This window comes from Xyrauchen texanus, chromosome 35 (genome assembly GCF_025860055.1).
Source record: "Xyrauchen texanus isolate HMW12.3.18 chromosome 35, RBS_HiC_50CHRs, whole genome shotgun sequence".
In the NCBI taxonomy this organism is placed as follows: domain Eukaryota; kingdom Metazoa; phylum Chordata; class Actinopteri; order Cypriniformes; family Catostomidae; genus Xyrauchen; species Xyrauchen texanus.
In genome coordinates, this window is record NC_068310.1 from 9,500,941 (window position 1) to 9,515,208 (window position 14,268).

General features: G+C 36.7%; 1 protein-coding gene across 1 annotated transcript; it reads left to right on the forward strand.

Annotated features, from left to right (window-relative positions):
• The first annotated feature begins 492 nt into the window (after positions 1–492).
• On the forward strand, positions 493–9,711 carry sac3d1 (SAC3 domain containing 1). Its single transcript, XM_052106034.1, has 4 exons — positions 493–506; positions 4,537–4,909; positions 6,122–6,398; positions 8,427–9,711. Exons 1-4 carry the CDS (start codon positions 496–498, stop codon positions 8,888–8,890), a joined length of 1,125 nt encoding a protein of 374 aa, XP_051961994.1. The 5' UTR covers positions 493–495; the 3' UTR covers positions 8,891–9,711.
• Positions 9,712–14,268: the final 4,557 nt, after the last annotated feature.

The window sequence follows — 14,268 nt, forward strand, 5'->3', positions numbered from 1 at the left end:
AATCAGCATATTCATAAAAAAAAGTATATATATATATATATATATATATATATATATATATATATATATATATATATATATATATTTAATGCATATGTTGTTCTGTTATACAATTCTAATTGGTAGAATGTAGAAGAAGGGTTCGTTTATTTATTAATTTTTGTTTTATTTTTTAAATTGTATTATTATAATTATTTTTTTATTATTTTGAATCCAACTCTCTCTCTACCTACTTTGGGACAGAAGTGATTTTGGTGTGTATACCGGAGTTGCTGAACACGCAGCGCCTGTGGAAGCCGGGGTCCTGGCGGATCTGAAGGGGGTCGGGGAGGAGAAGGTAGAGAGGAAAAGCCGTCTCTGATCCATGCAAACAGAAGATGGCGGTAAATACACTTACAAGTTTGCGAACCGCCTTTAATGAGAAGAAGAAGAAACAGACGGCCAATGGGAAATGTCTTCGAGGCAAGTGACGTCATATCAATGACCGGAACTGCCATGAATAGCGCGTGAGTCTTTCAGTTACTTGTTTTTATTTTGATTATTGCGAGATTATTTACCACGTAATTTTTAATCACTTAAGAGTTTAATTGGAAATCACTTTTAATGTTCACAAGATACAGTAAATAAATAATAGTCCTCGTTTTTTACATTATTTGGCTGATATTATGACAGCTAATAGTGCTAAGCTAATCTAAAATCGCTCTTTAATGAAAGGAACTGGCAAAATATCTCTAATAAATCACAAGATGCAACTTAGTGGTCAATTTTAGCAGATGGGGAGTCGCTAAAATGGGCCAGCAAATAAAAAGTATTTTTCATCAAATAATTTTATTGTTTTGCAAATATATATTTTTTATTTTTTCAGAGACCATCAAAACATAATTATTGATCCCTTACATTTAGATGTTCAATAGTTGCTTAAGAATATATAAAGCTTATAAATTTAAATGTGCAGTTAGCATGCCAGGGAACAGCCTCACTGTAAGATGGTTTGCCCTGCCTACCTCAGACCAATGAAATCAGATGAAACATGTCAAGTAAATAGTTTGCCTTGATTTGATATATTGAACTTAAAGAACTATGAAACTCCAGCCTTATCTGGCCCACTTTAGCTGACATCACCCTAATAATAAATAATGCTTTGTTTAAACAATTAAGAGGTAACAGATAATATGATATACCGATCAGCCACAACATAAAAAAACACCTGCCTAATATTGTGCAGGTTCCCCTTGTGCCACCAAAACAGCACCAACCCGCATCTGAAAATAGTATTCTGACATGATATTTGTTAGATAATTTTGTCATCCAATGTATTTAATTTATTTTGTTGATCTGCAATCCCCGTCTCGATACAGCTCAGCTGAGGGAAGAAAGAAATGACACAGAGAACCAATGCTATCAAATCCCTCTTCAACGTTTATTTGTTCAGCATTCTGTTATATGGTCCAGAAAACCACATTCCACTGGACCCTCACCAATGAAATAGTTCTTTACCTTATATGGGGGTGACAGACATGTTTGAGCTACGTGTGAAACGTGAGAGTAGAGAAAAGAAACAGATTCCTAAGAACATCTTTAGAACAGGGAGCAGCTGCAGCTACCCCTACAAAATAAGTTTAAAAGAGGCCTGTATTATTCCACATAGGGTTGTGCCGATGGACGATATCATCGTCCATCGTGATGGCTGACCAACATCACGATGTCGAGCCACCATCGTGATGCCACGCCCCCTTTTGCGAGTCTTGCTAGTGTGACTCACTAATCCTAGTCTCTTCTATAGTTAACCTAAAAACTTTGCAGGGATTGCTCTGTAAATTAAATTGAGAATATAACTAATGCATATATGCTATTTTAAATACTGTAGTATATGCCAGAGACGTGACGTGTTAGTCTGTGAAAATACCGTGTCAGGTAGGCTACACAAATATTGATCTTGACATTGTTAGCTTCTTGTCTTTTTTTTACATGTCTTACACTGTACATTTACATTAATTTTTTTTATGTTGTAGGCTACAAGAAAATAGCCTTTATTAATTAATTATTAGTAGTTGTAGCGTCTCAGAAAATCTTGCTCATTGTCACATAGCTCTTGTATACACTGAAGCGGCAGTTTAAGATAAACTCAGACCAGCGAACGTCAAATAACTTTTGTCTGGTTAATACTTTTTAAAGAAAAATTTCCTTGGCCATAAATCCATAATGTCAAATCAAATGAAAGAAACAAGGTGAATATGAATAACACACATTTATTAAAACATAAGGAACAAGAAAACGGGAACAACACTCAGACCGAAACTCGGCATTAACATTTCACTTATAATTAGCAGCACAATTAACTTCAGCACAGGCTACAAAATAAATTATGTTATTGAAATATTGTAAAGTGGTCATATGAACTACACAAATGAACGTTTAAAAAATTATATGCAACATCGAATAGCTCCGCAACAGATGGAGAAAAATGCGTAAAGAAGTCTACTATCTTTCACCATAGACCATGTTTAAATTTCGATGTTTCTGGCCAGAAATACCAACATATTCACTTTATCTGGTTTTAATAAGCTGCGGATTGGAGTAACTACACTACCGCTGTGCTGAAGACCCGCTCTGATGGAGTACTGGTAGCACATATGCACAGATATTTCCGTGCTAATCTTGCCATGAACGGAAACCTTTTGTCGTTCGTTTTCCACCAAGTCAGCGGTCCTCTTCCCCATCAATGGCCATTTCCTGCAGGTGGTCATTTCTGCCTCGACCTTTTGCTCATCAGTGAGCGTGGCTGTGGCTGCTCTCTTCGCAAGAAGGCTGCCCAAAGACGACTTTTTTTTCTTAGGCGCAATATATTAAAAATCCGGATGAATTCTAATTAGTTGGGCTAGTAAAATAACGAAATTATAGTTTTTCAGTAGAAAAAAAATATCTATGTAAAGAGATATATTAAAATAAAAAGTGCTTAAAAGTGCACAACTCTTCTTAAGTGGAAGAAATATTTTTCCGCCTTACGTGCAACCTATTGGAAAGCGCGGATGAGTCAGTTGGGATAGTAAAATAACGAAATTATAGTTTTTAAGTAGAAAATAGTATTTATGTAAAGAGATATATTAAAATAAAAAGTGCACAACTCTTCTTAAGTGAAAGCTAAAAAAAAAAAATGCTTCACGTGTCGTGCAACCTACTGATAAAGCGCCGACGAATCATTAGTTGGGTTAGTAAAATAAAGAAATTATAATTTTTCATATAATTTTTGAAAATTATATGAAATTATATAACCCCCCGCCCCACCCCACCGACGATATCAACGTCCATCGCGATGTTTTACTGTCAACATCGTCAACTGCCAATTTAGGGGACATCGCCCAACCCTAATTCCACATTACATCACCAGAGAAGTTGTTGAGAAGCATTAATAATTCCACAATATTATTCTCACCACAGTTTTACAGAGCAGTTATCTGAGTTACCGTAGACTTTGTCAGTTCGAACCATTCTGGCCATTCTCTGTTGATCTCTCTCATCAAGAAGGCGTTTCCTTCCACAGAACTGCTGCTCACTGGATGTTTTTTTAGTTTTTGGCACCATTCTGAGTAAACTCTAGAGACTGTTGTGTGTGAAAATCCCAGGAGATCAGCAGTTACAGAAATCCTCAAACCAGCCCATCTGACACCAACAATCATCCATGCGATTATCCAAACAGCCAATCATGTGGCAGCAGTGCAATGCATAAAATCACACAGATATGGGTCAGGAGCTGTAGTTAATGTTCACATCAACTATCAGAATGGGGAAAAAAAAATTGATCTCAGTGATTTGGAGCATGGCGTGATTGTTGGTGCCAGATGGGCTGGTTTGAGTATTTTTGTAACTGCTGATCTCCAGGGATTTTCACACACAACAGTCTCTAGAGTTTACTCAGAATGGTGCCAAAAACTAAAAAACATCCAGTGATCCAGTTCTGGGGACGGAAATGCCTTGTTGATGAGAGAGGTCAACTGAGAATGGCCAGACTGGTTCGAACTGACAAAGACTATGGTAACTCAAATAACCGCTCTGCACAATTGTGTTGAGAAGAATATAATCTCAGAATGCTATTTGGCGCAGGTTTGCGCTGTTTTGGTGGCACAAGGAGGACCTACACAATATTAGGCAGGTGGTTTTAATGTTGTGGTTTATCGTGTGTATACTGTATATAGCAGTACTGTGCAAAAGTCTTAGGCACATTATATTTTTCACAAAAGCTCATGTCTTAAGATGGTTATTTTATATATTTGCCTTTTAGTGTATCTGTAGGAAATATAAATTTTAGATTTCAACATTCCCTATGCAGATATAATTGAATAGAAGAACAATAAGCCCTACAATAAATGATATGGCCCCCACAGAGCATGGATCTCAACATCATTGAATCACTCTGGGATTACATGAAGAGACAAAAGCAATTGTTTGCTTCAGCAACTTCATAACATCCTGACCAAGTGTGTCATAACACGACAAAATACATTTATTTATTTGTTTCCCATCTTTTCTAATGTTTAGGTGGCCTCACTCTAGGAGGGGAAGAGGACACAGGCATAAAGACCAGGGTCGACCGAACAGGGACAGGGCAGCTGAGCAGAAAGCTGAAGACTCAGTGCCCCATGGCATCTGTATGACAATGTGCCCTGCCTACGAGTTACGCCAGCGAGAGGTACAGAATAGACTGCACCGATTTGAGATGGTGGCCGGCACAGAGCGTTATCGCGTACCGTGTGCTGATGTCTCACGTGCTGTCAAAGAATACTCACGGCCTGCTGCAGGAAAAGACTCCACACGATCCAGTGACCTTCGGCCACCATCCGTGCTTTTAAAGACAGTGTGTTATCTAGTCGATGCCGTTGCAGCTTCCTCTATATTTCAGCCATGGACCGAGGTATGGAAATCTGGTCATGCTTCTTACCAAGTCTGAATACATAACTATACATCAGGAAATTTTAGGCTGATGAATCAGTGACTTACCTTAAATTGAACATTAAAACAGATTTGACCCCATTTACAACTGGTGCATGTTATTCCAAATAAAATGTAAAAAATGTTTGTCGTCCTAATCTTTTATCAAAATGAAATCACTTGCTCCACCTCTGAAATGATTTTTCTTTTTGGCTGATATCACAAATCCATTTTGGGTCATTCCACGTCAACTCAACCAGAGGTCTCCAGCTTGAAATTTAGTTTTTGATATTTATTTTTTACTGGTGAATGATAAACCTAAATGATGATGAAAGCCAAAATATGAAATGCTGTGAATCAATTTTGACTGAGTACTCCATTATTTTGTAGAGGGGTCATAATGACAAATTTCACCTTTGATTTTTGGAGCAAAACTAAAGGTTAAAAAAATTATCTTATTTTTACACAGAGATAGGAAGGTATATTACTAAAATCAGTTTCAGCATCACTTGTTGCATTATATGCCAGTAGTGTGAGGGCAAAATTGGAAAAAAGCACTTTTTTGTGTCATTTTTCCAAAGTTGGTGTGTCTGTAACTCCTTTAACAACTTTAGATTCTTATAGATTCTGGTTCAGAACTAACTTTTGGTTTTCCTTAAGATATGGCTCCATCTGTAAATTGTACAATTTTACACATTTTCAATGGTGGATCAAATGTGAATCACATGAATCTTGTCCAATAAAACAATGGTCTGAAGTACAAATAATGTTGAAACTAGAAATGTAGGTAAAAATCTATTAACAAAATAAATAATATTAGCCGTGGAATTTTCTGAAATTTGGTTGATTTGACATGAAATTTCCCTCTTTTCATCCCATCTCCTCCAACCACCTGACTACTTTCTGGTATGCAATACTCACTTTTCATGATCCAATCAATTCCCAATGGTTAAAATCAATTCCCATACTACATTTTTTAATTTTTAATATTGAGTTTCACTCAGAAATACATCATATTAAAGAAGATGTGTAAAAACGAGCATAGTTGCATGTTGAATTTTAGCAAACTTTTGTAATGATAATAAATCCTAGCTCTGCAGCACATCTCAGAACATTGCCTAAACAAGCAACCGTTGAGTTTTAGCCCTTGGAGCAGTGTACAAACCTTTCCTGTTTATGTATTTATGTCCCACAGGTCTACAGCTTTGTGTTTGACCGTCTGCGCAGCGTTCGACAGGACATGATTATCCAGCGTGTGTCTGGGCCGGAATGTATAGCCGTGCTGGAGAAAAGCGTACGTTTCCTCCTCTATGCCTCCTACAGGCTCTGTGGACAGCCACTTCAGCACTACGACCCACGTATCAATGACACTCACCTGCAGGAAAGCTTGAGCTGGCTGCTGGAATGCTACAAAGAGGGAAAGCACCAGCATCAAGAGGAGTTCCAGGCCCTGAATCTGCTCTATAATATGGGTGAGTGGATGCTCAACACACTGTCATAACCATACGTTATTATAGCGACTTTTGGCCTGCACTGCCAAATCGTCCCCCTTGGTCCACATTTTAAATGCCACTCTGGTGCACTGGAATTCTGTAACAGCTGTCAGTGCTGCAGAGTATTTAATTTCAGTTTATTGACCAGTGTTACTAGGGTTGTTAACAGGGCTGAGGACCGCAATTCAAATTTTACACTTAGATATTACCAAAATGTTCATTATATTCACACTTTATAGACATTATTTCAGTTTGGGGGAAAAAGCTATCAGACATTAGTGCTCAACCAGATTTTGAAAGTGACATTTTCCACTAAGTTCACAAGGGCACAATGAATATTTAAATTAGGGCTGTCAATCGATTAAAAATTAAGTTCAGTTAAATTCCATTTAATTAATCGCAATTTTATTGCATGTATCAACATTTTTGCTGAATTTGCCGGAATAAAGATAATTCCATAAAAATAATAAATAAATCTTTTAAAACTAACAATGCACAAATTATTGTATTGTTCTACATATTGAATACGTCAAACATTCACAGTGTTGGTTGGAAAAAGTATGTGAACCCCTAGGCTAATGACTCAACAAAAGCTAATTAGAGTTAGGAGTTGGCAAACCTGGCATCCAGTTAATGAAACGAGATTGGAGATGTGGGTTAGAGTTACTTATAAAAAAGCACTCAAACTAAGAATATGGCTGAGCTGAAGCAGTTCTGTAAGGAAGAATGGTCCAAAATTCCTTCTGAGCATTTTGCAGATATAATCTTCAGCCACCGGAAATGCTTTTTTGAGGTTGTTGCTGCCAAAAGGAGGATCGACCAGTAATTAAATAAAGGATTAACTTTTTCCACAGCACTGTGAGTGTTTAATGGGATGTTTAATAAAGATATGAAAGATTATATTTGTTTGTGTGTTGTTGGCTTAAGCACCATTGTGTTTTTCTATACATGTGACTTTGATGAAGATGAGATCTGCATTAATTTGTCATAAAATGTGAAAAGCAGCTAATTCCAAATGTTTCACATGCTACTTTCTATATATATATATATATATATATATATATATATATTTTTTTATTATTATTTTTTTTATAGCAATAGAGAGGCAGTGTGTGTGGAAACATACGCATGTACGTATGCTTCAGATGGACACTTTTAGCATCCAGCTAGTTTTCAGCACCATGAATGTCGTTTAAAAGACGTCAGAACTATGAAAATCACCTCTCAATGCCCCTGCATTCTGTTGCGCTTTTCCAGCAGTCAACGCACCCTGGTTGTCATTTTGTAGCTGCACTGCTTGTGAGATTTGTTGAGGCATGCTGACTGCCCTCTGCTGACACCGCTTGCAAAAACCCAAAATGACACTAACTTAAAAGCAGTATTGCTTTTCATTTTCGTTTATATAATCGCATGAAATTAACAAATTAAATCGACGAATTAAAATAGGCAGCCCTATTTTAAACCAAACAATACAACTGTTATTTTGATTATTGTAAAGAACGTACCTGGCTGTTAAAAAAAAAGTGCATTCCATTATAAAGTTCTTAATTTTAAAATCAAAAGATTTAGACTAGTTGTTCCCAACCCTGTCCCTGTTTTGCCATTAGCATTTTGCCTTTATAATTTCATAAGTAATTTACCTTCACTCATGCTCTCCCACAGTACAAAAGGAATCATATTTGGGGGTCCTTGGCATCAAAAAGATTGAAAACCCCTGAACTACTGTCTATTACTTGGAGGAAGAATTGTTTATTCCGATTATTGTTGACAATAACATTGGTGCTTTTTTATCAAATTGATGCTGCTGCTGTTTTATAAAAGCAAAAACCCACTGGAGTCAGTGCGTCACAGTGATTTTAAAGGGGCTTTAAACACTGCTTGGTGTTGTGTCTTGGAAGATATTTCGCATGTGGTAAAATCACTGTAATGCACAAACTTTAGTGGCTTATGCTTAGGTGTAACTCTCTACAGTCTAATGTATCAGATTTGTTTTTTTCTTGCTGCTAGGTTCATTTCATGCCACGCAACATGCGCTTGAGCTGCCAGAGCGAATACGTTGCTCTCCAGCTGTTCAGCTGGCTTTGGCAGTGAACAGGGCATATATGGAGCGCAACTCAGTTCGGCTCCTCCGTCTATCTCAGAAACTGGACTTCATGCAGGTCTGTGCCCTTCACAGACACCTACTTACCAGCAGGAGAGACCTGCTCCTGGTCTTCAGCCATGGATACAGCAGCCGAAACTGCCGCTACCCTCTTAAGAGACTGGCACACCTACTTTTTCTTAAAGATACGCTGGCTGCTGAACTTTGCCAGGTGCATGGTGTAAATGTCAGTGGGGAGTGGGTGAACTTCTCTAAGAGCTCTTTCACTGAAGCTCTGTCTGGGGATCCGCAGTGCAGGCATATGCATGAGCCAGTGGATGACGAGCACTGGAACTGTTCTGCTAGCAGTGGCATTTATGATTGTGCCTGAAACCTTCAGTTTTAAAAGGGATTGTTCAGTATAAATACAGTAATTTAAACAGCTTGTGTTCTTTATTTGCAGCATTTGTGTCTTTTCCTGTTATCATGTTGTATTAATTTACTAATGAATATTTCAGAGCCATTTCACAGTTTTGTAGTGGTCAAGAGACTTGTGAAGTTACAATAAATTTTTCATGTATATATCCTTTTTTTTTGTGTATTGCAAAAGGACATTATATCTAATGTCTTAGAACATCATACTGTACATTCATTTGATGTGAACAGTTAATAATGACCCTAGTGTAAGCAAAAGACCACCTAAAACAAAACAATTAACCTATAAAGCGGTGTGAATCATATTTGATACATGGTTTTCTAATGCCTGTACATCGCCAACATCATCAATACTTTGGTGAAAACCCTGTTGTATGCAATGCAATAGATATCTACTGCCTACTGGTGAAAGTTTCTCTGCTCTTCTGGAAGTAATAGACCTTGTAATATAATAATTTAAAAGCCTGCCTTCAGACTGTGATGCACGTGTCTTTTTGTTGTGAAAACGTTGCTGATTTTTATAAAATAAATGTAACTATGATATATTGTTACCAATATTACAAAATGTGTTTTTGCTTAATTGAAGCAACTTACATTAAAATGTATCAAATATGATACAAGGCTTTTGAAGTATCTCTCTCAATTATCATTAAATTACATTCATGCCAACCACAATAAAAAACAAAGAGCTTTGAAAGTGCTGACATATAATTATATCTTATACTGTATATTTAAAGTGTAAACTGATATATATGCAGCCTGCTCTGTCATTAAAAATATCCCATTGTTTTACATTACACTTATTATGATGTCATCTCCATTTTTTTTCCTAATATTGTTTCATATGAGATTTGATGTGCTGAATTGTAATGTTATAAATTTCTATAGATCAAAGCGAGGAAGCTGTCATGGCCAAACTCCCAAACATTTGGTATCTCTGAAAAGCCCAGGGTGACCCAAAGATTTACTACTGTGGCATGTATAAGAGAACTTATAAAATAACTAAATAGAACACTGAAACTTGAATAACAAAAGTCCTATACAGAAAAGAATTGCTTGACAATGACCTTTAAAGCCTGTTATATAAAATAGATATTTTATAAGGTTAAAAAAAGCTCCCATTTAAAAAAATAAAGTATTTTCTTACAATTATTTCTCTCTCTCTCTCTAGCAGTATGATAATATTAATAATGATTAGAGAATGGCCAGACTGATTCGAAATGACAAAGTCTACGGGAACTCAGATAACCCCTCTGTGCAACTGTGGTGAGCAGAATATAATCTCAGAATGTCACGTTGAACCATGAGGCGGATGGGCTACAACAGCAGAAGACCATAATGTTCCTCATAAAGTGCTCGTGAGCGTATAGATATATATATGTATACACACAGGGTTGGGGAGTAACAGAATACATGTAACAGGATTACGTATTTACAATACAAAATATACGTTTTAAATCGTTACAATTTAAATCATTGGTAATTAGAATACAATAAAAATGTATTTTGATAACTGAAGAGATTACTTTGCATTTTATTGTCATTTGTTTAATTTAATATTTAGTTATTTCAGATGAAAACATTTATAAATATAAAAGATGTGATCCAAAGTGCATTTGAACAGCAGTGAAACAATTTCTTATGATGTGTTACATTCATACGAGCAGACGTTTGGAGACAGAAATACGTTTGGAGCAGAAGTAATAGAAATAAATCTTGTGTAAATTGTCAGCTTTATGCTAAGCTAAAATGCTATTTCTAGCCATTTTACATGCACGTTACCAGGCACGATCATATTTTTTATCAAGAAAATGAATGTTGGATCAGAATTTCTTTTTTTCTAGTAAGACCTTTGATATTAGGGCAAAAATCATATAATACTTTTTTGATAATTTTTGTCTAGCCTTGCTAGATAATGCTGAAAATCGCTTTGAACTTTGGTAACGTTTGTACCTGACAAATGAATGATTATAGACTGATGGACCTCTTTAAAATGTGTGTAGCAATGTGCAATCACATATAATTGATAAATATAATCTTTAATTCTATATGATTTATCTCATTCTACTAAGAATGGTAACTATAAGGTTTAACTTGATAAAATACAATGATGTGTAAAACCAATATGATTTTGTAACCAGGGATTTTCATGTTTTGTTACCTATACGTATAACATCCATTAAAAAATGACATGTTTATTATGTAAGCGTTCGCTGGTGTATGAAGAAAAAACTGGTGAAAACTAATATCATGTCTCTTGTACCATTCTGAAGATATAAAAGCTCATGATTAAATATGCACTATTTATGAGTGGGACATTTTTAAGACTCTGAAACAAAGGTCCATAACTCAACTGTATGAAAAGACAGCCCAGTTGACCATGTGACTCTGAAAATTCACTTCTGATTGGAGCAGGACACCTTTGGGGGATGCGGCCAATTTCAGGTCAAATAGTTCCAAACAGGAAGAACACGCTCTCTTCAACTCCTCTTTTCACTCTTCTTCGGCCTGCACGTGCTTTGTCTGGTTGCTTCTCTGACAGCCAGGTCCTCCCATGTGAGTTCCAAGGGAGCTTCACAGCTAAACTAATTCATACAGACAATAAATTCGATCATACAGAAGTTAAAACCTCGACGGAACGAACTTTCGACCAAGAACCAAGCAACACAAAGAACGCAAGGAAACACCACAAAGACAAGCAAGTACATCTCCAATATTGTGTTCAAAGTGCTGGTGTATTCAATAATTTGGGTAATCTGATTGCAAATCGATGTAGATTCAAAAAAGGATAAATGGTTCTTAAGGTATTGTCGAAAGACTCCGTAGAGTTCATTTTCACTGTATTGATCATTTATTTCACATTCTGTCACTACTCACCAACCTGTCTTATGTATATATGTGTTAGATTAGATTTATGTTTAGATTAGTAATAAAGTTTGTCTGTATTCAAAGACGATTTGACTGTGGTATATTTGATAAATAATCTCATCCCTGTTTCTGAAAGATTTGGCTTCAAAGATGTACCTAAATACATGTGATATTTTCAATAAGCTATGAGAATAATATCACTGCAATAAGTGAATTAATCATAATTCACTTATTAAAGCTAATTCCTTACAGTAGAAATTGTGAGCTGATACAACTAGACGTTGTAATACAATTTTAATGGTGGAGAATCTATTAAGATAAATAATCTAGTTATTTGTTATTTATCTAATTTATAATGGTTGTCGAACATGACTATTAATGTTGACTATAGATGTTATACATTTCATTACCTCATAAGAACAGTTTAATTTAGTTCATAGCTCACATATTTCATAAGACCCTAAATTCCCTCCTAAATTTAGCATGCGTGCAAATTACCCATTTTAACTGACCCCGTCCACATCTCTAAATTATATATGTAATACCCTACATATTATGGTGTGAGAATGTGGGCATGTTAACAGATTGAGTCCACATCTCTAAATTATAAATGTAATACACTACATACATACTGTCAAAACCATTATTAATATTGTAAATGAATACTGTTAGAAGTACTGTTTTATATTTTTTTGAAATATTTAAAATTCAGTTTTTATTCATGGTAAAGCTACTTGTTTAACAGTAATTTCTCTAGTCTAGGTTAATTTAAAGCATCCTTGGTGAATACAATGATACTTTTCCTTCAAAAACATACACATGTAAATAAAGAGCACTGTTATGTACAGTTAATATGTTCTGAGGGTGTAATCAACAGTCCACTGCTGTTCACTCTGCTGACACACGATTGTGCAGCAATGCACAGCTCGAACCACATCGTCAAGTTCACCAATGACACGAACGTGGTGGGTCTCATCAGCAAGAACGACAAGTCAGCATACAGAGAGGAGGTGCATCGGCTAATAGACTGGTGTAGAGCCAACAACCTGTCTCTGAATGTCGACAAAACAAAAGAGATGGTTGTTGACTTTAAGAGAGCACAATGTGAACACTCTCCGCTGAACATCGACGGCTCCTCTGTGGAGATCGTCAAGAGCACCAGATTCCTTTGTGTTCACCTGGCAGAGAACCTCACCTGGTCCCTCAACACCAGCTCTATTACCAAGAAAGCCCAGCAGCGTCTCTACTTTCTTCGAAGGCTGAGGAAAGCACATCTCCCACCCCCTATCCTCACTACATTCTATAGAGGGACTATTGAGAGCATCCTGAGCAGCTGCATCACTGCCTGGTTTGGGACTTGCACCGTTTCGGATCGCAAAGCCCTGCAGAGGATAGTGAGGACAGCTGAGAAGATCATCGGGGTCTCTCTTCCCTTCATCAATGACATTTACACAAAAGCTGCATCCGCAAAGCAACCAGCATTGTGGATGACTCCACACACCCCTCACACAAACTCTTCACCCTCCTGCCATCTGGCAAGAGGTACCGAAGCATTCGGGCCCTCACGGCCAGACTGTGTAACAGCTTCTTCCCCAAGCCATCAGACTCCTCAATACTCAGAGACTGGACTACACACACACACACACACACACACACACACACACACACACACACACACACACACACACACACATGTTGTGTTTCCATGTTTTATGGGGACTTTCCATAGACATAATGGTTTTTATACTGTACAAACTTTATATTCTATACCCTAAACCTAACCCTACCCCTAAACCTAACCCTCACAGAAAACTTTCTGCATTTTTACATTTTCAAAAAACATAATTTAGTATGATTTATAAGCTGTTTTCCTCATGGGGACCGACAATATGTCCCCACAAGGTCAAAATTTCGGGTTTTACTATCCTTATGGGGACATTTGGTCCCCACAAAGTGATAAATACACACTCACACACACACACACACACACACACACACCTGTACACCATCCAACTTGTGCACATGTCCTGAGTTGCACTTTAACTGTGTCACTTTACTTGGCTGCTATCTCAATAACTGCTATGTCCATAGAACACTATTTCATAGTATGTTATGTTTACATTTAGCATTTTAGAAAGTGTAATCTTTTTTGCACTATTCATTACAAATGTGTACTGGTTGGCGCTGCACTGTCTCTTACTGTGTCTATTGTCCTGTTCCTTTTAGCAATTTATTGTACTCTCCCGTACTTTTTTGCACACGTTTGCATGTGCACTTTATGTAGAAATATTATGTAGAAATATTATTTAGTTGTGTAGTCTCAAGTGGTTCTGTGTATTTCCTATGTTGTTTTATGTAGCACCATGGTCCTGGAGGAACGGTGTCTCGTTTCACTGTGTACTGTACTAACTGTATATGATTGAAACGACAATAAAAACCACTTGACTTGACCTGTACACTGTAAAT